The 24763-nt window shown below is 44.1% G+C and overlaps 1 protein-coding gene across 1 annotated transcript; it reads right to left on the bottom strand.

Annotated features, from left to right (window-relative positions):
- Window positions 1-1646: 1646 nt before the first annotated feature.
- GCM1 (glial cells missing transcription factor 1) lies at window positions 1647-18880 on the bottom strand. Its single transcript, XM_017656895.3, has 6 exons — window positions 18812-18880; window positions 16458-16669; window positions 6585-6837; window positions 5420-5532; window positions 4235-4360; window positions 1647-2829 (listed from the first exon to the last, which is right to left on the bottom strand). Exons 2-6 carry the CDS (start codon window positions 16530-16532, stop codon window positions 2092-2094), a joined length of 1305 nt encoding a protein of 434 aa, XP_017512384.2. The 5' UTR covers window positions 16533-16669; window positions 18812-18880; the 3' UTR covers window positions 1647-2091.
- Window positions 18881-24763: the final 5883 nt, after the last annotated feature.

The following is a 24763-nucleotide window of genomic DNA, read 5'->3' as shown; positions in this document are numbered from 1 at the left end:
CTAGGCACATTTTAAGTCTGTATTTTGGTTTTTATTTGGTGATTACGCTCTGAAGGAAAGAATTTCTCCTGTGCCAAGAAATATTTGTTATTGTTCAGGTTGTATATCTAGGCTCACCAGAACTGGCACTCAAATATGGCTGGCCACCCAGTCATGTTAATTTCAGAAGGAATTTTCTAAGCCAACATTTCTCAAGCCCCTATTATGAACCCAGCACCGAGTTAGGCACTCTAAACATAAATGGGACAAAGTCTAAACCTTGTGGAAGGGGAAGACAGTGAGGAAGAATGAGAAGGAAAGAATTTGGCACCACTGGAATTTCTCTTCTTGTGTCTGCTTAGCTATGCTGCTGTCTCCATGGAATGGCGTTAGGTCATTATATTTCTTGTCTTGACAAGTCTTAGAAATCAACCAGACTATATGTATTTTATGAATTAATCCCACTTTTAATACTAGACAGAGTTTTAAGTAGACTCACCACTCTATGCCTCTGAAGCTCTTTACCCCATCTGTTCCCTCCCAGTTTCCAAAAGCTCACAGGTGAGCTCCTAGGGAAATGGGCTCTTCCGAAAGTCTCTGCTCTGGTATTATGCTCAGTGAAATAAGCCAGGTGGAGAAAGACAAGTACCAAATGATTTCACTCATATGTGGAGTATAAGAACCAAGAAAAACTGAAGGAACAAAACAGCAGCAGAATCACAGAAGCCAAGAAGGGACTAACAGTTACCAAAGGAAAAGGGACTGGGGAGGATGGGTGGGAAGGGAGGGATAAGGGCAGGGAAAAAGGGGGCATTACGATTAGCATGTATAATGTGGGGGGGCATGGGGAGGGCTGTGCAACACAGAGAAGACAAGTAGTGATTCTACAGCATCTTACTACGCAGATGGACAGTGACTGTAATGGGGTTTGTGGGGGGGACTTGGTGAAGGGGGGACCCTAGTAAACTTAATGTTCTTCATGTAATTGTAGATTGATAACAAAAAAATAGTAACAATGGATTGCCTTACACCATCAGAATGGCAAGTATCAAAAAAGCAAGAAAAAAAAAGTCTCTGCTCTGTTTGATTTGACTCAAGGACAATGAAACCCAATGCTGTCATCGGATGCTACTAATAATGTGTGGGGGTCAGGGAAGCAGAGAGCATTTCCCACCACACTGGGCAGGTTTCCATTCCACTGGATGGGGGTGCTGCAGGGTTGGATGAGGCACCGACAGATTGTGTTCTGACTGTCATCATGATTCTAATTGTTTTGAAAACTGTTCCCTTCAAAAAATTCTTTCAGCCCTTTCCCAAAACAACCTTTTTGAGTAGCTGTAAAAGATTTGGGTCACTCTCTTTCTCCCCAGTTTTATTGAGATATAATTAAGATACAACACTGTGTAAGTTTAAGGTATACAACATAATTACCCGATATATGTATATACTGCAAAATTTTTACCACAGTAAGTTTAATTCCACCACCTCAGTTACACATATTCTTTTTTGAGATGAGGACTTTTAAGACCTACTCTCTTATCAACTTTTAAATATACAATATTGTTAACTAGTCATCACACAGTTATCTCCAGAACTTATCTTAAAACTGGAAGTTTGTACCTGTTGATCACCTGCCCCCAATTCCCCACCCCTAACCCCCCACCTCTGGCAACCACCAGTCTGATTTTTTTCTGTAAGTCTGGGCTTTTTCAGATTCCACATGTGAGTTCATGCAGTATTTCTGTGTCTGACTTATTTCACTTAGAGTAATTCCCTCAAGTTCCATCCATGTTGTTGCGAACAGCAGGATTTCCTTTTTTGTGGCTGAAGAGTATTCCATTGTATATATTCACCACATCTTCATCCATTCATCTATCGATGGACATGGGGTTCTTTCCGTGCCTTGGCTATTATAAATAAGGGTGCTATGAACATAGAGGTGCAGGTATCTCTTTAGGATAGTGATTTTCCTTAAGATATACGCCCGGAAGTGGGATTGCTGGGTCACATGGCAGCTCTACTTATGATTTTTGAGGCTCCTCCATACTGTTTTCCATAGTGTCTGCACCAAATTACGTTCCCTCTAACAGTGTACAAGGGTGTAGATTTGGATCATCTTAATGGACAGAGGTTTAGAAACATCTCACTGTTGCAGTGATCCAAACCCACGCACCTCATTTCTTCATCAAAATCCCACTTGCTGCTCTTGGCTGGCAGGGAGGATTGATGGTGAGGGTGGGAGGAGTAGGTGAGGAGCAAGGGGTCTTCCTGAGGTGAATGGCACGTGGCGGTCGGGCAATAGCCGCTACAATCCACACGTACCTTCTCTTCATGAAGATCACCCCCTGGATTTGGCCACAGTGGGTGACAGCTGGTTTTGGCTGCAGGTGGCTCCCCTGGAATCTGCTGGTAAAAGGGTTCAGAAGAGGTCTGGGAAAGGGAGAACTCATAAGGCCAGTTGGTCAGAGGTAAAGAATAATTGGGACAACGGTTGTCATTAAGAGGATTTCTCCCTAAAGCAGTGTTTTTATTCCATGTTTGCAGATCATTGTAGTCAGAGAAGACTCCGGAAACAGGCTGAATCAAGTCCCCACTATTGTAGATCCAACTGCTGGACAATTTACATTTGTCATAGAGCTTAGTAGGGTCCAAGGTGGAAGTGGAGTCTGCCACATCGGTGGCTCCCCCGAAACCGTAACCCTTGGAAAAGGATAAGCAATCATTCAGCGACTTCTGCGGGGGTGCATTAGCTATTAAGTGTCCACTGTAACTACCAGACAAATGGACACCTTCCTGGAGAGACCAAGTTAAAGGTAAACTTCCCCAACTTTGTGTTTCGCCTGGAAGAACCTGGAAAAGAAAGTGAAAAGCTCATGTTAATAAGTTAAGCAAATGGACACAACTACCACTGGCACCCAGTTACTCTGTACAAATACGTGCTGTCAGATTTTCCTCATTCCTTCCTTGAAGCATGAACACCCAGAGAAGTGTCACCACAACCACTGGGATCTGAAAGAAGCAACGGCTTCTTCCAATTCCACCTTACAGCCTATGAACCAGTAGCGACTGCATTTCCTTTTACTCTGAGGAAACAGGAGTGTGTTTAAAATGTTTCACCCTCAAATGCAAATCTGGTATCCTAACTGCCTTTGTGAGAAATTTATAAGGGGCTATTTAATAAAAATCAAACCACAGCTCCAGAGGGTTGTATTATACTCGGGACAGCTCTCTCACTTAGTGCTGCCAGGAGTCCGAGATACTAGGGTTATTTTTTTTCTTGAGAGACTTTTCTCTAAACCCAGAGAAGTTTTGTTGAAATCATAAGTAGGACCTCTACAACATGAAATGGTAAATTTATTTTTATAAATGGGGGAAGTACATTGTCCCCCAGCGAATCACAGGAAAAGAACCTGTTGGAGAATTAAGTTATTGTCCTGTTTATGTAGAACTATCAACAAATTAGAGGATGGGGGTGGAGACTGTAACAGGCAGACCACGTGGGAGGAAATGCCCTTCCACTTGTCCCACGGCTGGAGAGGGACAAGCTATCTGATTTCAGGAGCTCATATTTCCTTCCAACAGACTCAAATTACAATTTTTTTTCTATATAAGGTACACTTAGGGCCTTCAGAAATGGGCTAGTTCCACCTCTGTTCTGAAAAGAAATGTGGAACATGAATGATAGGACCATGTAGGAATTACATCACCATTCAGCCGACAAACCCACAAATCTACGGTATGATACCCAGAGCCTCGGACTTCGCAGAGAGTTTAGCTGTAGGGAGAAGCCTCCATCCCTCCCTCCCACCCCAGGACCACTGTTTTCAGAAACTTCCTGGTTATCTCATCTTGGCAGAGTGTGCTGAGGCCATCATCTGTTCCGGGGAAGAATGGAAATCTTGTAAAAGTCTTGAGAAGATCTCGGCTAATGCTTTGTGGAGGTCATTTCAGTTAATTTTTGGATCTACCAGGACCAAAATCTAGAGTGCCAAATACAGGTTAAGTATTAATTCAAACTTCTCTTGTTAATCATAGGAGGAAAGATTATTCCAAGACCATCTCAAATTTAACAGTTGAGACCATGCTACACAGATGGTAGAAATTAAAAGGAAAACCTGATTCTTTGGTGGATGCTTGCCTGACTGCAAAGAAGAAGAGCCTAACAGCACAGTGTCTGGCTTTCATTTGTAGGACAGGGACAGGGACAGGGACAGAGAGACCTACTGCCCCCCACAGGGAACATGGGCAAAGCCACCTTTGTCTCTGGGCTCCCCTTCAGCTTCAAGGACACGGAGGATGCCGTGTGCGCTTTCTTCATTGCTCTTCGTGCCTCGGCTTCCAATTTGGTTTCTGGTTTAGGATGATCATGCTCTCCCTTTGACTTAAAGGAAACAAGGAGGTAAAGTAAGTCACTGGATCCTACTCACTGTGCATAGGCTTTCCCCAGGGCTTGCTTGCCATCTGACTGGGTGTCGTCACACCGTTAAGATGGGATACTTTTTAAGCACCTCGGAAGCCCACAGTGCACTCTCTTGCCTGCCCACCCCTCCGCTTCCGAGGCTCCTTCTGGGGGTGCTGCTCGCCCACCTGGCAAAGTCACACTCATGATGATAATAAGTAACGCTTACTAAATGTTTCCCACAGTATGCGTAGGAAGCTGTAATAAACACATGATCTCCCTTCATCTGCAGCACAACCCTGTGAGGTACATAACATTATTAGCATCCCCCAGCTTACAGAACAGGACACTGAGGCATGGGGCGATTACACCACCTGGGTAGCCTCCCTAGTAAGCGGGGAAGCTAGGATTCAAAGGGTGCTGGGACTCCCTAAACTGACAGCTCATTATCAGACATTCGGGAATTTTGTGAGCTGGCTATTAAAAATATGTGGTAGCTGGAAATCCTGGTGGGAATAGTTATAATACAGAAACTGGCAAGCCTACCCATCGGGACATTTTCTTTCGAGAGAACTGGTTTAACAACATGTTACTGAGTCAAATCCAGGCAGTCGCTGTCAGCAGACTGGTGCTCTTCACCACCGCGCCCGGATTCATACTTCTGAATATCCACATTTTACATATCCACAGAAAACTGGGGCTTAGAGGAGTGAAGTAACGTGCGCAGGTTTACAGAACTAGGCAGAAACCAGCGCTGACATTCAATCTCAGGTCTGTCAAAGGCCATCGCATGCCACAGCCCCGTGCAAGCCTGAGCATGACCAGATTACTGACAGCAGCCTTCCCTAGGAGCTGGGGCAGTCAGCAGCCCCCCTCCTCGGCCTCCGGCACCTCGACCAAAGTGTGGGGTACAGAAATTTGCATGTCCAGCGTGTGCCTCACACTGGTGCAGGCTCTCATTCACCTATCCATCTCCTGGACTGTAAACATTTTTTTGCCTCAAGGGAAATGTTATCTCACAACTCTTAAGTCAAATCCAACCTGGAAAAATATGAAGCGTCCGTCGTGCCTCCAGAAGTTAGTGACCGGGAAGCCTCCATGGCCTCGGCAAGGAATGAGCTTCAGAGGCCCGTTGCAGTTGGGACAGCGTTTCCCTATGAAAGAGCACAGGGAGGTAGCAACCCCCGGCTGAGCCTTGCCAGCTAACTCTGCATCTGTACAGCCCTGGCGGTTTCAGCTTTGACTCCAGGATGGCAGAGAATACACCTGGGCATGGTTTTATGGGCTTCTATCCACTGGGCCTTACCCCTGGGCCCAGGAGGCCTCGCCATCAATGCAGCCCAGATCAGTCTCATATATGGGTAGAGTAGGCAGTTCCCTACAGAGTGGGTATTTCACCGGACAGGGGAGAGCTCTTTTAAGCAGAAAAATCCCTCTCTACTTATTTAGTGACACTTTAAATTCTTAATAAAATAAGAGGAAAAATTCTTTCACTTCACAATTAGAACTAAGGGTCAAAGAGCAAAGCCATATGGGAGGCAGCGCAAGCGAGCAGTTACTAAATTTACACTAAAGTGTAAATGACTGATACCAGATCCTGACCCGAGAGCAAGTTCTAAAGACAAATTACAAGGACAAAACATGAAGTAGCTTGAGGTCTGAGTTGGGCAAAGGAATGTTGAATGCATCTATTTCACAACCCGATAAATATGATAAAAAACCAAAATAATACCTCAGCATATGATTATGAAATGAACCTAAATGGCATGGAATTAAGTCTAATCTCAGATTCAGTCCCACGGCTCCTTCTCTACATCAAAGCACTCCCTGAGTTTATCTTAGTGACCCATTCCCCAAGCTGTCAGGTGGCAGCTGAGATAAGCAACTTTCTCCTAAACTTCAGGTAGGTGCCCTGATGAATTAATGCTAGTCTCTGAAGTAATGCATCTTCCTTTTAGCCAGGGTCATGAGTCAGGTGCCTTAAGCCAAGGGGGAAGCTGTAATGGTGGGCATGCTGGGCATGGCAGATCTGTGGGGCAGAGGGGCTGGTTGGCTCTCCTTAGTATGCTCTGCGTGTAATATGTTCGGTGTCCGCCACACTCCCAAGTGAAGGCTGGGCCCCTGGGAGGTGCTGGATGTAGTGGCCCATCCCGGCAGGGGCCTCTGGGTGGATGCCAGCTTCTGCCAGGGCCAGGGCCCCACTCACTCTGCTGTTTCTGCCGGGCCTTGTCGCAGATGGCGGGCCTCAGGTAGACCTTGCGGCCCTCCGCTGACGCGCAGTCGTGATTGCACACCACCACGCCCAGGCACGACTTCTTGAGGATGCGGGAGTTGTGGTTGTTGGTATTGCGCATGGCCCAGCTGCTCAGGTGCCGCTGTGCGTTCCTGTCATCCGAGCTGTAGATGTGCTTCTCGTAGGAATCCGGCCACTCCTGGAACCAGTCGGTCTTCTTCACGTTCTGACAGACACACCGAGAACGTTAGTGTATTGTAAGCTAGAAAATAACAGCTGTCCAAAGACACAAAGGCTGCTTTGGCTCTGCAGAGCTGGGTGGGAGACCCTGGCAAACAGCAACCTGGACTCAGTCCTGATGGTGGATCTGAGAACCCAGCACAAGTGGCAGTGACACGGCTGCTGTGTCAAACCGCACACTTGCCCCCTGGATCAAAGCAAGTTGCGATTCAACCCCTCGGAGTTCCACCCGACAGGGGTATCTCTAGCTCTTGGCGATAAGAGTTATGACTGTTTCTTTACTAAGGATTTTGCGGGTGAAGTAATACTGTGCTCTTACACAATCACTGTGGAAACATTGTGGGAGAGTAGTGAGATAAAGTCTCAGCCCCACTGTAGATACCTTATTGAGAATGCTAAGGGTTTATACAAAGTCTGAGTAAACAATGGGACGACTGGAGCACCCTGGTGCAGAGGGTTCTGAGAACCACTTCCTCCCCTGGGGAGATTTTCCTCCTTTTCCTCTGCTCCCCCGTGGGCCTCAGACAGAGCCGAGGAGTGAGGAAGAGTTTAATTTGGCTGGAAACTGCTGTGTTCTTGCCCTGCTCTGGTAATATTCATGCATCTAACTGAGCTCTCTTTTAAAAGGTCAGGGACTCAGAAAAAGCAATCCTTATCTCCTAAGTTACCCAGGCTTTCTGTGCTTCTCTTTCATCTGCAAAATAGGGAAAATGAGACTGCTTATCTCAAGAGTGGTTCTGAGAATTAAACATGATAATATATTAGAAACACTCAGCACAGCACCTAATATGGAGTAAGCTGTAAATAAATGCCCCAGTAGACTCGTGGGACACTGAGAAGTAACTGGTGGTTACCATGAGGGGAGGGATGGGGGTGGGTGGTCGGGGTGAGTGAGGGGGATAGACAGGCACAAAAAGTCTCCATCATAATGTACGTTGGTCATAGGGATGGTAGTACAGCATGGAGAATAGAACCAATGATTCTGTAACATCTTTCTATGTTGACAGATGGGAACTGCACTAGTGGGGGGTGAGGATTTAATAATATGGGCAACCGTTAAAACGCTGTGTTGTACATCTGAAACCAGTGTAAGATTGTGTATCAACGATACTTCAACAAATAAATACATGCTTGCCGCAGATGCTACAGCTCATATTCCTTAGGCCCTGCTCTGGTCAGCAGCTGCTGCATTTGACAGATCCCATTTAGTTCTTTGAAAGAGATTCATTCAGCAGTCTCAGTAATCAAACTTGGGCTGTGCTCATCCCCTTAGCCTCCAGAGACCTGGCATGGTAGAACATTTTCCATCAGAAGATTTTGGAAGGTCAGGATAGAAGGTTCTAGAAGGTCCAGAAGGACAGATCAGGTTATCTCTCCTTTCTTTCCCCAGCAAGAAAACATAGTGTAGAAAATGAGAAAGGAAAGACAAGACATTTCAGAAGGAAAAAAGCAAAATATCAACATCAAGATGGAAGGGCGGCACAAGGAAGCCGCTGTTTATAGAGTCAGATTTCACAGAGAATGTGCCAAAGAACACTGTAACATGAGACTCTGGGCAAGCGACTTTGTCTTGGAAAGCCTCACTAAAAATGGGCACACAGATAAAACACACTTCACAGACGTACTGTGAAGAGCTGATGGAAATTCTAAGTTTTATACAATCAGACTGGTCATCTGGGATGGCATGTACTGGGAACGGAGGTGGGTCTCAGGAAATACAAGTGAGAGGTAGTGCTCATTAACAGAAGCTGAGGTCTGCACAGGAGGGCCCATGGGCCAAATCCAGCCCGCTGCCTGTTTTTGTAAATCAAGGTTTATTGTGACACAGCCACATTCATTCATTTAAATGTTGTCTGTGGACAACTGCACATTACCACAGCAGAATCATATAGTCGTGGCAGACACAGTATGGGCCACAAAACCTATATTTACTGTCTAGCCCTTTACAAAACCTTTGCTGGCCGCCGGCTGAGACAGCCTGGGTGTGAGTCCTGACGACGTCGTTTGCCTGCTCGGAAATTCCCTGCTCTGTAACATGGAGGGAGCAGCACGCCTGCCTCACAGGGATGTTGTGAGAGGGATGAGTTAACACACGTGAAGCTTTTCAAAAGTGTCTGGCACACAGCAAGCTCCATTTCAGAGTTAGTTGTTCATCTCCTAGACCTGGGGCCATACACAACCCAGCAATGTGGTTGTTAAGGGCCACTGGCTTGCGGGAGAGAAAAGACCCATGGAACGGTCAGTTCATGCTTTAAACTTGGCCAAGCCGAATGCAAGACAGAAGTCCAAGCCCCTGTAAAACAAAAACTTAATTGGTGCAACCCTTGTTCCATGACCTTCTTTCTCAGAGGAACCACACCGGCTGGTCCTGCCTGCGCTCCTTAGCCGCTGTGGTTCGGCATGGGCAGGAGGAGTTGCTCAGGAAGAGGAGGGAGGGGGGTGGCGTCTATGCCAAGCCAAGACCCCTCTGATCCATCAGGCAGCTGTAGCAGAGCTTCCGGGAAGGAGGAGTGTCCAGGTCGACCTACTGAATGGACTGCCTGCCTTTTCCTGGGTCTTTCCCTCTCTCCTCCAGTTCCAATAATTCTGAGCTGGGTAAGAGTCAATGCCCAGAGAGAGGGACACCTCAGGCAGCCCCACCCTGGCGTCCTCCACCCACCTTCTATTCTCTTCTCTTCTGAGTTAAGGCTCTAAGCAATGCTCTCTTAACAGAACCATTAATTTGAAAAGATATAAGCACTCCTTTATTGCAACATTACTTACAACAGGCCAAAATACAAAAGCAACCTAAGCATCCACTGAGAGATGAAGGGATAAGGAAGATGTGGTGCATATACACAATGGATTATTACTCAGCCATAAAAGAATGAAGTCTTGCCGTTTATGACAACATGGATGGACCTAGAGGGCATTATGCTAAATGAAGTAAGTTAGAGAAAGATTCCACACTTATATGTGGAATCTAAATCACCGAGCAAACAAAACAGAAATAGACTTGAAAACAAGAGAATACACTGGTAGTTGCCATGGTGTTGGGGGTTGGGGGCATGGAATAGGTTAAACTGAAGGGGAAAAAATTAGCAGGAATGTCAGATACCTTCAACTGGTGACGACTACATGAGTCGTACACATATGCATGTCAAAATTCATCAAGCTGTACACTAAAGATTTGTGCTGTTTCAATATATGTATCTTAATAAAAAAATACTACTCTTGTTCTCTGTCACAGAAATACCACAGAAAACATACTGTTTTATCCCTTGAAATAATAAAAATTCAGTTTAACACATTAAAATGTGGACCTTTAACAATTTGGACTCAAAAATCTACTGGTGGATTTGAATTATTCAAATACAAATGACAGTTGTTAGGATAAGAGAGACAAGAGTGAGGTGGACTTGAGGAAAAGCCGAGATTATCTTGTTGTAAAGGTTTGTGGCCCCGTCAGGCTACCCAGCGCCGTAAGTCCCACAAGGCAGAGGGTGGGGAAGGCGTCAGTGAGGCCCCGTGGACAGCAGACCCCCTCGCCGGAGGAAGAAACCATCTCTCTTATCTTTTCCCTCTCAGTTTAGTGTATCTAAACTTTTTGGTCTCCCTTTGAGGCTTTCTCTTTGACCCACGGATTACTAGAAATACATTGTTTGGTTTCCATGTATTCATATATTTTCCTGTTGCCCTTTGCTAGTAATTTCTAGTTCAAGTCTGTTGTAGTTGGAGAACACCCTCTGTGCGCTTTCCAATTACTTTAATACCACTGAGGTTTGTTTTAGGGCCCAACATATGTTCTGCATTCCACCATCTTTTAAGCTTTTTTTCCCACCAGCCCTCCACAGATACCCAGGTATCCTACTTTTCCAGTTCCATCAGTAAAGAAGTAATAATTTTGATAACACATGGACTCAAGAAAATCACTAGGAGTAAAGGAACTCACATCAGGCTATTATTGTCTTGGCTATTTATTATGCCCAGTGTTTTTTGACCTAGATGCTTTGTGGGAACTTTGACATCTTCTGACATTGAAATTAGGGGCAAACCTAGACTCCAGAAACAGGAAGGAACAGACACCCACATGAATGACAGTGACCTCTGAAAGCCTTGTAAAATTAAGGCAACAGAGAGGTAAAATTTAAAATGAAAGAATAATCATTTCTTAATCTTGTTTAGCAAATCCCCACAAAAATAGTTCCTTCTTTTCAGATCTTCTGTTTATTTTAATTCCTAACTTTTCATGAGTAACTCTTTGCTTTTCCTCTTGGTTAAGAAGTTTATAATTTAAAGGGAATAGTCTTAAGGTTTCCAACATGCAAATCTAACTAATTTATATTTTATAATCTCATGGTTAACATCATTGGGGGGTTTAACTAATATTTCTGGGACTGCTGTGTGTAATTTTTAAAATAAGAGACTTAATCCTTGAACTCACTCAAGATCTTTGAAACTCTAGGCAATGAGTGTATACCCACATCTGCTCTTCCTTCTAATTTACATAACTGCTTGAAGTGTTAATAGGGCGCTGTAAGAATTGAGTATATACATACTACTATTTGAAACAAAATAAAAATTCTGAAATAGGTATCAAGAATATCTACATTATTGTGTTTTTATATTAAAATTGATTTTCACTTGGAATATACTCCACTCTCATATAAAGCAATTATCTGCCTGGTTTCCTTGAGTGGGAATAGCTTATTAATTCCTTACAAATAAATGCTTCCAAATAACACAGGAATAACAAACAGATGTATCTTTAAGCACATAAAACAAAGGGGAAAAATAAGATGTTACTTATGGAACACAGAAAAAAATTCAACCAGCATTCTGATTGACATACAACCTTTAACGAACTTACCTCTTCTGAGCTGACTGAAAACCAAACTCCCAAGTGTTATCGAAGGAGACATTCAATTCAACAAAATGTTTCTGAGTTAACTCAAGAATTACTCCTTAGACTAATCCTGCAATTTCCTACCTTTGTTAAGGGTCAAGATTCAGGACAAGATCTTTATTTGCTCAGACAACAGTAAAGTGGGCCCCAGCGCCCCAGCTTTCAAACTCCCTCTCCCACCTCTTCTCTTGTCTGCCTTTCTATCCACTTCACCTGGCCAAGCAAGGGACCTCCTGGTAGGGACCCAGAAGACTCCCTGCTACCACAGGTGCAGTGTTGCTCCCACATCCCCATCACACCAGGAGCACAGGGTGACAAAGCAATTCTGGACCGAATAATGGGGGTTTCTCAGTGACCACGCAGGCACCTTAATAGGCGAAACTGTCCCAGGGAGTTCAGATGACCTTGAGATCAGGAGAACACTAGACAAAGGGGACAGAGTCATGGATGTCCCCATCAGACCTACAACGTGGCCTGATCACAGTCAGATAATAATTGACAAGAAATACATAATCTGGTTTGCTTGTTAGCTCCCTACCACCAAGACACATCTGATTCTACGACTGGCTCATTCTCATTACGCTTAGCCACGTGAACTCACCAACAGAGCTCAAAGACTCACCTATGCTGGTAAATTTGAGGCAAAGGAAATTTTGCTGGTTAAAATCATGGTCCGGGGATTAACTAATGGGAGATGTGGCCTCCTTGCAGTTAATTCACCAGACTTGAAGCTGGCCTACATCTATATTTAGCCTATGTATATTTTTATCTTTTCTCTACAAAAAAATGTACTTAAACCTTGGATTTTTGTGAGTTAATGATTGGGTGTGACACTGGCTGTGGATTTAAACTGAAAACTGCTCATGTCTAAGAACAAAATGATTCAGGGTGTTTATCTGCCATGCATTATGGGAACACCCTGTACTTCTGGTTAGAAACACTGGCTGGGGGTAGGAACAGAGTGGGTATGATTTAGGAGAAAAATGATTTTCAATCCTAAAAAACAATTTGTTTTTTCTTAGGGATCCGAGGCCCTTAAGAATCACAATCAATATTAATGAATGTGTGATACTACCCAGGACCACAAAATAGACATTTTCAACAAAGATAAGACTAAACCTACACCAGCCATTTGCTGCTTGGACCAAGCAAACCCTGAACCAATTACATCTGAACTTTTAAATGCAAATGTAATTTAAGGCGAATAGGAAGGGAAAGCGAAATTGGTGTATTACATTAGCCTGGAATAAAGAGACAATAAAAATCAGTGACAGTTTTGAGTAAATTAAGTGCCTGCAGCTCAGGGCTGTCTCCCTGGGGGATGGATTAAGGCGAAATGGTATCAAAAGAATCACAGTTCAGAGGAGTGACCAGAAACAAATGAAATGAAGATATATAGTTGCATCTGCAGCTCAAAGGAAGAGGAAACACACATGAAATAAACACAGGGGAGGAATGATGTAGTGAGGCCAAGAGGACTCTCTAAGCCTCAGATCTGATTAGCACTTTCCAGCCCGTAGGCTGATAGCTGAATTCTCTTTGGATAGTATGCTTTCAAACCACCTTTCCATGCAGGCGCCTCCCAAGTCCTCCTGAACCCCTGTGCACAAGTTCTCCAAATGCAGACTTCGAATAGTCTTCAGGCTCTGGTGCCTACTCTGGTCCCCTGCCCTAGTCTTCTTACATGCTGCAGGGCACCTCTCCACCGAAAGCCCTTTGCCAGATGTTCTGCTCGCTCCACAGGCTCGTCAGGCTGAATTTTATACTTCCACTTTCAAGTGCTTCTAGCATTTTCTATAGGGCATCAATTCTCTATTCGAGCCCTGGTTTCCATTAGGCCAGAAGACCACGAGCCGTTCCATGAAACCCAGCTTGCTGGTCGCCGTTTCCCTGGGCCTGCTGAAGTGTCTGCACATTCTAGCTACTCAGAAACCTTTGATGTCCTAACGAAGACATCACCGGTCACTGCTGCCAGAAATTAGGATACATCTTTATTCGTTGCCATAAATCCTGACATATCTGAAATGTATAAAGGGATATGGAGTTTCCATGGCCAGAAGCTGCCATTAGCATTCGGCTGACCATCTTCAAAACTGAAATATGTGAGTGGATTAACTGGAAAGGAATTTGTCTACAAAGTGCAGGTGTTTGCCCAGGTGTTGCAGAAGGAATAATCCTGTCAAGAATATAAAATTATGAAAAATAAACTATAAACTATTTGTATGAATGGAAGAGAGAATGAAATGGGGGAAATTTTTTATAATAAGCCAATGGATTCAGCTTTCAAACCACATTTTTTTTTTAAAGACCAAACAGATGGTCCGAGGAACATTAATCACCTGACTTCATGGTAAAAAATAACTTAGGGTAAACAAAGCCAAACACAGCCTTCTCTTGGGAGAACCAGCCATTCATGAATGGTAAGAAAGTCTCCAAGTCTTCAGTAAAGAAAGCTATTTAATTTTACCAAACCTAGAAAAACTGAAATACTAGGTTCAATAAAATTCCTTGTAACTGTATACTTCACAGAACACATTTTGGGAAATATTTAGCACATTTAGCTGCTCTAAACAGCTGAGAGATTTAGGTAAGGTATATAAGGATTACTATTTTCATTGTACTGAGGAGGTTACTAAGACAAGACAACAGATTAGTTAAAGCCACACAGATTATAAGCAACAGAGCCATTCATTAGTGAATTCCGTATTTGTCATTTAATGGCTGTTTAATACATGCCAGGCATTGTGTTAGGAATGGGCGGATAGTTCTAGAATGCAGGCCATCTTCCAAATCTCTAATCACAGAACCCTAGACTGTTAGAACTAAAAGGGAACGTAAGAGACCATTTAGTGCAACAACCTCATGTTCAGAAGATGAAAGGGAATCTCAGAAAAGATAAACAATTCCCCAAGGCTGTTCAAAGAGGCAGACTAGAATTTCAAATCAGGGCTTTGTCTCCAAGCCCCAGCTTTACCTCACACCCCTCTCTGCCTGCAGATACGTTCACCAAATAAACATAAAACCTAATATGCTTGCAAATCTAAGACCTTTTATTTTTCACCTCAACTGGTTCTTGATACGATGGCAGAGGCAGTATGACCCAGGTAGCGATGGTACTCTCTCTTCTTAGAAAATAGTAAAGGACATTGCACTTTTAACCATTTCTCTCATGTATTTAACAAATTGAAGGGCACTGAGTTCTTTCCATGAGCGATCAAACTTTTTCTATGAACTATAATCGATACATTTCCAAACCTGAATGTGTACTTCTGTTGTGAATTTCTCAGCTGAATGTCTTGGGTCGCTGAGAATGCTACTGTTTTTAGAAATTCATGTTGGAACATGAACTTTTATGAGCCCTGAATTTCCCTCCAGGTTGGTGGTTCTTCCTTTCTTTTGTCTACAGATCTGATGATAGGAATCCTCTGCCCCAGAAAAAAATGTGTATTAGTACAGTGCTGCCCACCATTTCAGGGGGTTCTCAAGTCCATTAAATTCCTTGCTCTAGGACGTGACTTTACAAATCTTCGATGTACCTGCTTACTTCAGCTCTTGATTTTACACATGCCCAGCTTCTGTTTGGGAGCTCCAATCATGAAATTAGGAACAGGTGGCAATATGGATCACTGAGCCAGGAGTAATTCAAATGTACCTTAAGCTTTTCCCTAGAACAGCTACAACAATCACAAACCAATTAAGACCAACCACCAAGACAAATCCTTAAAACAGGTATTTGCATGATTTATCTAACTGTACTTAAATGAATGCAAAGTAGGGCACACCGTGTCCTTCAGCTCTTCCAAGACCTACCAAGAGAGAAAGGGTGGCAAGAGGGACAGATTAAGGAGAAACATTAAGAGAAACGAAGAAAAATCTTCATTAGATTGAAATTTGGAATGATCTGAATTAAGTCTTCATTAGAAAGAAAATCTGGAAAGGTTATAAATCCAGACATGGAATCTCCATTCTCTCTCCCCTGCTTGGGATAGTTCAAATTACTTGTTCCCCAGAATTAGGCAGACTAGCTTGACTTTATCTTCACTTGGTAGTCTCTAGCCTTAGCCTTCCCTGTCACCTCTTCAAACAAATCCCAGTGAAAAACATCCTTCAAACGCCAAAGAGGGAGGTCAAGGAAGTCAGTTTGAAATGACTAACATTTTCCAGCAAATTAAGAGTCAACTTTGGTCAACTGCCAAAAATGAAAGCAAAGAAAACCTGAAATGGAAGTCACTCCATAGCTGGAAAGCAGCCCAGTGTGTGTGTATTGTGCATTATTTAAGAAAGTTTTAGAAAGAGAATACTGTATCCCACAAGAGCTTGAATACTGCAGTTACAGATTTAGTTTAAAACTATTAGTATAGTAAATAAGGTTGAATGGGAACTTGTGCATTATGAAGAGTCACCTACTGGCAAATATATTATCATGGATTTTATTCCACTTCCAGCCAGGGCAAGAGCAATCTGAGCCAAGCCAACTTTGAAAGAGAAGGCAAGTAGCAATTTCTTTGCCTCAGTCTATAATCTGGAGAGTCTAGTAGGTAAAATCCACTCAAGTCGTATGCCTTGGCATCTAATCGTAAAAATCTGACATCTCAGTTGGATGTCCAGCTGATGTTTGGAGGAGAGGAGTTCACTCAACTGGACCTTCACCAATTTCCTTCCAAGTCTTAACAAGTTAGTAGTCAAGAAGATGAAGCCAGTATCTTAGAGCAAGTACATACCTGTGGCAGTTTCATATCATTAATATCCCAGCTTAACATCTCTTTGTCCTCGGAATCAAATTCTTCAGGTTCCATGATAAAGTTGGGTGACTCACTGGTTCCCGTCTCTTCAACTCCCCTCGGAAGTGCTGGAGAATTTTGCTCTCAAAGGCTCTTAGTACAATCGGATCAGTCCACTCAAGCAGCTTAGACCAGGAGATTGTTTTCTGATGCTAAAAAAATAAATGATAGTAATACTGACTGTTGAGGAGATAAAAATCATGGCCTATCTGCCAGAAAAACCTGTTTCATTGACATTTTTGCAAGCACCAGTGCACAGATGAAAACAAAGTGTGGAAACCACTTGGGATCTTGCCGAAATAAAGCTTGACCATCAGGGACCAGAAGCACAGTGATCCCTGAGCTCATCCCTGGGCCTGGGCTCCTTCCTCATTGCTACACTCAGGCTGTGAAGGCCTTGGGATGGACCGTTGTCACCTGCAGCCGGTGGTTGAGACCTTTCCTCCTGTACACCTGTGTTGGGGCAGGAGGGAGAGCCGGCTTGGAGTTACTTCCACAGAAATGCCTTCATAAATCAGCTAATGTGTGGCTCAAGTGACAGGGGGGAACATCACAACCAGATGGGTCTATTGGTATTTTTCACATCAAAATTGCCATAGAGATTAATCTTCTTCCCCTCCATAAACTGAATGTGCACTTTTGATCTTCAGCTATAATGGAGGGGTATCCTCATGTCAAATTCCTCTAAAATCCTTGGCAGTGTGGACATTTTAGACCCGGCCATTCCCTGCTGGAGGGGATTATCTGGGGCATCACAGGATGTTCAGCAGTGTCCTTGGTCTCTGGCCATCAGGCGGTAGTAGGAACCCACCCCACCTTAGTGTGCCAACCAGAAATGCCTCCAGACACGGCCAAGTGTCCTCTGGGGGCAAAAGGGCTGGAGAACTACTGCTCTAAAATAGTGTCTTTCAACTCTAACTCAAAGCAACCTTGAAGACTTTCTGACGTGACTTAGCAATCTCCCTCTTCCCCACCCCCGACGAGAAAACTGTGCAACTTTACTTCGATTAAATTGTATTATATAAGTGATATTCAAAAATGTTTGCACAAACTTCACTTCTTCCCTCATGAGAAACACTGCTCTGGTTTCTACCTAATTGGTTAAAGGGAGTTTACCAAAAAAAGAAAAAGAAATTTGAAATGTTTCTATCCTGAGGAAAAAAGTAATCATTTTGCAAAGAAAAAAATCATTTTGCAGATGAAATATGGTTAGCAGAATATGAAGTGAAACATGTTTCCATGTGTAACATTTCCATTTGCTGGTGCTCTTATGAAAAACAAGGGACATGGCGATGTTAAGCAGAACTACTTAATACTAAGCCCAAACTACCATAGATTAAAGTCTAAACTTTAGCAAGTCCCATGAGTTTTGTTCCTTAGTTATTTGATTTTATATAACCCTAATACCTGTCAATAGTTGAGATACACTGAGAGAAAACATATGGCTATAGATGACTTAATGACCTGAACATATAAATGAAGTTCTTGGCCTTTAAATAACAAGCTAAATGGGTCTCTTTCCCCCCTATCCCTCCTACCCATATCACCTACAACCTAGTGGTCAAAGATTCAAAGAGCATCAAGTCCCTGCCCCCCAATTCAAGCACTGATATGGAAGGTTAAATCCCCATGAGTTTGAATCAGATTCTGTGTTTGGGAAATAAACACTGGGTTACTGAAATGATGCCATAGGCTGACTTTAATTCAGCAGACTTAAGTAACAAGGATGTGAAACACAGTATGAAATAAATGTAGTAACTTTTAGGTACTTACCTCTTTGAATACTAACAACAGTTAACTCAGTGGTTCTAAAATGCCAATTGGAATATACTGATCTTAAAAAAAAAGTTTGAATAACAAGATTCACATTGCCCCAAATCAAAGACATTGTTTTATGCCTAGTCACACTGACATAATTCTTTCACTTTTAAAATAAGAGGAATAGAAAAGCCTTGCCGGAAAAACTACATTGCTTTTTAATTATTTCCTGATCTAAGCTTTTTGCCAAGTGAATGAACATTAATTTAACATTTCCCTGAAACTTAAGAACACAACATGGAAAGGAAGACTTTTGTATCCCTTTAATTTTAAACAAGTCAACTCGGTTTCCTCCAGGCTTAAAGAAGTAGATTTGTCAAGACTTCTCTTTTTCAAAGTGACTTGAGACCAAGTGTGCTCATTTCTCATCATTTTTACAGAAAATCAGCTAGAACAAATGAAACCCTGTAGGAATGGGGTGGCCATTAACCACATCCCTTATATTTGCCTCTCCTCATGATTTCTGGCTTCCTTACCTTCAGATTTATGGAGATGCAGACAATACCGTCATAAAACCCTCATCTCTGGGTCATGTCCCAGCGGGGTCTGGTCATTTTTTATGCAGAAGCACTGTTCCTCAGTGCAGGTCAAGGTACACTATGCTAATGAGCTCTGGCAGCAGTCCAATCAAAATCTAGATGCTCTCTGCTCGGATAGGTAAGAGCGACCCAGGGAGCCACTTAACCAGCCCGATTCTCCTCAGAATGCCAGCAATGTGATGAACAGTCTGCACTGCATTTCTGAACTTTCCCCTCCTGTATGTTAAGAAGGCAGTTTCACTGAAATGGACATTGAGGAAAACCTCAGAAGTAAAGATAGTTCCTCTCTTATGCTTTCACCGGTCGGGCCCCAGGCAGACTGATGGACAGTAGATTCTAATTCTCCCACCATTTACCCCTGCCTGTGTATGAGAGGGGGGAGAGACATACAGAGGTAGAGAAACATCACGCTGATGGAATTTACTGGAAAAATACTGAGCAGCCAACATCTCCTAAACCAGAAACAGGAAAATGCTGTCCTACCCCCAAGCATGCTGCCCTGCTAATTCTGAGTGTTTCTATTCCCCCGAGCCCCCACCAAACTAATACAGTTCTCCCTGCTAGAGATGTCCTCAGCAGCCTGGGGACAGCCCCAGTCAGTTTGGGTCACCTGTTATATTCCAGGCAGCGTCCTAGGCTCTGGAGATAGATGGGAGAATTAAAAGCCATTAAGGAGTTCAGGCTAGTGGTAAATATGAACAAACACATGAAATAAACCCAAGGTACTGTGATGATTGGAATAAAGGCAGTTCAGAGGAATGCGGGAGGGGAGTTATTAAGCTGCAGGGAGAGAATCAGAGTATCTTTCCACCCACTTGATGCCCCATAAGTCTTTTGAAGGACAAATAGGTATGTGTCAAGGCCTCAAGGAATGGCAGAGGGTATTCCAGGCGGTGGCAGTGTGGTGGGCAGACAGAAAGTGGTATGAAGACTATTAGAGACAGGCTGCGAGGAATGAGCGAGCAGGCCAGGGGGCAAGATGCTCAGGGAGCCACATAGGCTGTGTGGGGCGGTGTCTGGGAGACCTCTGGCAAGGTGGAGCCCTCTCACTGGTTTTTCAGCTCATGAACGAACCCCTCTTTTGCCTGGAGGTTAAGACCACGCCTAATTCCCCTGCACTTCCTCTGGTTTGTTCTTTGTAGTCCCTCCTCGGTCAGGAGGTTCTCTGTTCATCCCCCAAACACCCTGCAGCAGGACAAAGCCTAGCGCTGTGCCAGCTGGCAAGAGAGAAATGTCTATGGGGTCCGGCTCCAGAGTCATAAAGCAGGGCAAGGAGTGGACGTAGAGCTGCACACCTATCATGATTACCCACTTGCTGCTTCCCCCATCCTTGGATCTAAACCCTCTTGGTCCTGCAGGAACTCCCCCAACGCCACCTCTTCACGAGACCTCCCCACACTAGTCTAGAACACAATTTCTCACTTCTGTGGTGTTTCATAACTCTTAATGGAATTACACACTCTTTTATATTACTTAGAAAGAACTTTCTTTTGTAATTACAAAATAAACTCATGATCTATTTTTTTGTATCATTAATCTACAATTACATGAGGAATGTTATGTTTACTAGACTCCCCCCACCTCCAAGTGCCCCCCACATACCCCATTTACAGCCACTGTCCATCAGCATAGTAAGATGCTGTAGAGTCACTACTTGTCTTCTCTGTGTTGCACAGCCCTCCCTGTGCCCCCCCATTATACATGCTAATCATAATGCCCCCTTTCTCCCCCCCACCCCTTATCCCTCCCTTCCCACCCTTCCTTCCCAGTCCCTTTCCCTTTGGTAACTGTCAGTCCATTCTTGGGTTCTGTGATTCTGCTGCTGTTTTGTTCCTTCAGTTTTCCTTTGTTCTTATACTCCACAGATGAGTGAAATCATTTGGTGCTTGTCTTTCTCTGCCTGACTTATTTCACTGAGCATAATACCCTCTAGCTCCATCCATGTTGCTGCAAATGGTAGGATTTGTTTTCTTCTTATGGCTGAATAATATTCCATTGTGTATATGTACCACATCTTCTTTATCCATTCATCTACTGATGGACACTTAGGTTGCTTCCATTTCTTGGCTACTGTAAATAGTGCTGTGATAAACATAGGGGTGCATTTGTCTTTTTCAAACTGGAGTGCTGCATTCTTAGGGTAAATTCCTAGGAGTGGAATTCCCGGGCCAAATTGTATTTCTATTTTGAGCTTTTTGAGGAACCTCCATACTGCTTTCCACAATGGCTGAACTAATTTACATTTCCACCAGCAGTGTAGGAGGGTTCCCCTTTCTCCACAACCTTGCCAACATTTGTTGTTGTTTGTTTCTTGGATGGTGGCGACTCATGACCTCTTTTTAAAAATGCCTGTTCTCATCCCTTACCATTCTGGTCACACATCCTTTCAGACTTTTTTTTGTTTTCCCCTTTACATATCCCCAAACATAGGTATTACTTTCATAACTGTAATACCACTGCTCATGCTATTGGTAGAAGTGGTCATTAGTGTGGGTCTGGCTCCCCAGCTAAGCGGCCAGGTCCTCCGCGGCAGAGCTGGCATCCTCCGCTGCCCTCCTCCTCCTCGCAGAGGGACGTGCTGGAATCCCAGCTGCGGCATCCGACCCCTCCTGGTCCCAAGCACCAAGCCCGCTCTGACACAGGACGGAACTGAGGAGTGCTGTCCCCATCTGACAGAGCTGTGACCTTACATCCCAGACTGGTGCCAGCACTTCTCCTTTCTTAAGGCCATAGCCTTACTTTCTAACTTTCTAAGCCAAATTCTAATTGGATCTCTGTCGTTGTTATTAACGACAATAATAATCATGGCAGCTTCCCTTGGCTGAACATCTGCAGTGTGTCAGGTGCCATGCTAAGCGCCTCCTCCTCACAGCGTTCCTGGAGGTAGGCACTATTCTTGCTGTACTCCCTGTACAGGGGAGGAAAGCAAGGCTCAGAGAAATAGTATTGCACAGTATGTAAGTGGCAGAGCTGGAGAAGAACTTGCGTTGGGCTGAGCCTGTTGGCCCCGATCCTGCAAGAACTGCCCAGCGCTATGCCACGTCTGGGGTCTTGGTCTCAGCCCCTGTGTCCTTGGAGGTCCACCTCACTCTTCCCGGTCCCCACAGGAATCCTGCCCCAGAAGCCAGGTGGCTAGAAGCTCTACTGCATGGTGACTAACCCCCACCACCGGGGCTTGGACTTCCCAGGATCTTGGATCTCACATTCCCGGTTGCTCTGGGGCCTCCCTCTTGAGATCATTCCGGTTTCTTTCACCAACAGTGGTGCTTTAGGCATTTTAGGAGGGATAATTCTTCTTTGTGTAGGTCTGTCCCACGTGCAGCATCCCTACACACTAAATGCCAGCAACACTCCAAAGTCACAATGTCAACATAACCTCCTACCCTGAAGTTTCCAAATGTTCAGAGTGGGTCAGAGAGGGTCAGAGAGTGGCATCACCCTGCCTCTGGTTCAGGGCAACTGTGCCAGACTCTCAATGCCGGGGCTTTGCTGAGACCACCACCTGTGGTCCTAATTCACAGCCTTCAGACACCTTACTCTACCCGACAGATGGCTTTTCAGCATCTACAGTTCTGTGTATCCCCCCAAGGGTCTGCTTTATCTCAGTGGATATTCTGGGCCCTAGATCCACCCATTTGCCTGACCCCTCTCCCGTGAACAAGTCATTTACTTAACATGTACTGTGTGTCAGGCACTGTTCCAAACATTAGTCCTTAAAACAACCACATGAAATATAGTCTCTTATTAAGCCATATCAGTCAGAGGAAACTGAGACACAGGGAGGTTAAGTAACTTGAGATCAAGAAGTAACCAATTTCTTTGGCATCAGGGAAGTGACACTGGACAGAGAGGAAATATCAGCTGGGTTAGAGTGATGCTGAAAGATACTCCCTTCATGACAAGGTAAGTGTAGCCGACACACTGGCCTCTGCTATCAACGCTCCTTCCCTCACTGTTTTTTAGGAAACCGATTCCCTCCTTAGCTGTCCATCAGAATTCTCTGTCACTTCTGGAACAGAACTCCTTCTAACCTACATAGTCCTTCCCTGGAATTTTCCAAATCAGAGGTGGAGAGATTGCTTTCGATGCCAGACTGTAAGGCTGACCTCAGAGCTACTGTGGCCATCCCCACAGCCACATGACAGAAGCCCACCAAGGAGGGAACAGCAGAGGAGAGAGACAGACCAAAGACAAAGGACAGGGACCGGGATAAGGCACTGCAGAGGCCAGCCCGATCCTCTCCTTTCCAGTTACGTGATTCACAAACGCCATTTATGCTTTCCCTCCTCTGAACTGAGCGTCTTCGACTTAAACCTTTTAGAGATCTGCTAACACACCTCTCGTCTAGGTAACCTGAATTTAGTCCAGACTTCAAAAGAAATCACTCTCTTTTTTATTTATGCTTCCAAAGGTAGGCACCCAAAGGGACTTAACTGATGACCCTGAAAATCAGAAAACACTTTGTGATGTCTCCCCTGAGTCAATGTGCTGGACACCAAAAATAATCAGCAGCAGCCTAGTTAAACTCTCACCCAGCACACGCAGTTCTCAAAGCAGGTCATCAAGGACCTCTCAGAGATTGCTTTTCTCTGCTGTGTTCAACTGAATTTTGGATATTTCCTTTAGGGTTTCTCAAATTTTAAGCCATATGTGGCTCTCACGTGGAGAGTTCCAAGTTATGTACAACATACCTCAGTTTTAAAAACCAACCTGCAGCTCCTTAAACTGGACTCTGAGGTGTTTTCTGTTCAGAAAACTAAAGTCTCCGGGCAGACCAGACAGGAGTGGTAGCTGTTCAGATCACTAGCTGCGAGTGCAGGTAGGAAAACTCTTGGATGTCACGGTGCTATTTGGAAAATATTGTGAAATTTAGAAATGTTTACTTTAACTGCAAGATTTGGACCTGTTTTACCAATAGAAGCGATGACTGACACCTGTATATGCAATATTCAAATCACAACCATATGTCCAAGTGTCAAACCCCATAAAAGGAAAACACAAAATCAATATTCATAGCGGCGGATTGTATCCAGTTTCCTATCAACATTTTGCTGTCCTTTTGTCTTAGGCTAAAAGGCAATGGGATGTCCCACAGTTTGATATCAATGTGGGTTTAGTCAGATTGAGGAAACTATTCTGTTTCTGAAATGACTTTGCAAGCTAGGACATCAACATCAACTTTTTAAAACTTAGGAATCACGTATCAGGCAAAAGCAGGGATAGGAGTGCCCACCATTTCCAAGAAGGAATGAGGTGCTTCAATTTTTCTTTCCTAAAAATTAAATTCTTATGGTTCTTTTCATAAAATCATGGTTTTAGGGTTTTTTTCATTAAAATATTAGTTATGTTAAGGTATGAGGGCTTGTCACTGCTCTTTCAGGCAAGTCAATAAACATTTCAAAAGATTTTCAGTTCTAACTTCTAATACAGTAAACACAGATACAACCACATAAAAGCTGTTTGATGTTTTCATTAATTTTTAATAGTGAAAACTGGCCCTGAGACCCAAAAGTTTGAGAATTGCTGCTATAAAGCACTGAGTCTTAAGGTACCAAACCTTGGGCATGAGGGGGAAGGGCTGTTTCTGGTGCTAATCCGCAGTGTAAACTGTCCCATTTCTAGCCCTCCGTGGGTTCCTATCTGAGGACCAGAAAGATGGAATCAAAGGCAGGGGAAAGATGATACGGAAAAAGAGAGAGGCTTTCAGGAAAACCACACAATGTCAATGCCCACAGACAGAGTGCCCGAGGAGGGCAGCCATGCCCACAGCCCGGCTTTGAGGCACCCAGGGCTGACCCCAGCAGACCCCAGCAGACCCCAGCACCCACCACTTCCGTGGCTCCTGTTCGTCAGCGCACCAGCCCAGCCCATTCAGAGACGTGTGATCAG

Source organism: Manis javanica, chromosome 16 (genome assembly GCF_040802235.1).
Source record: "Manis javanica isolate MJ-LG chromosome 16, MJ_LKY, whole genome shotgun sequence".
NCBI lineage: Eukaryota > Metazoa > Chordata > Mammalia > Pholidota > Manidae > Manis > Manis javanica.
Note: the sequence above shows the minus strand (reverse complement) of the source record. Positions and strands in the feature narration are given on the sequence as shown.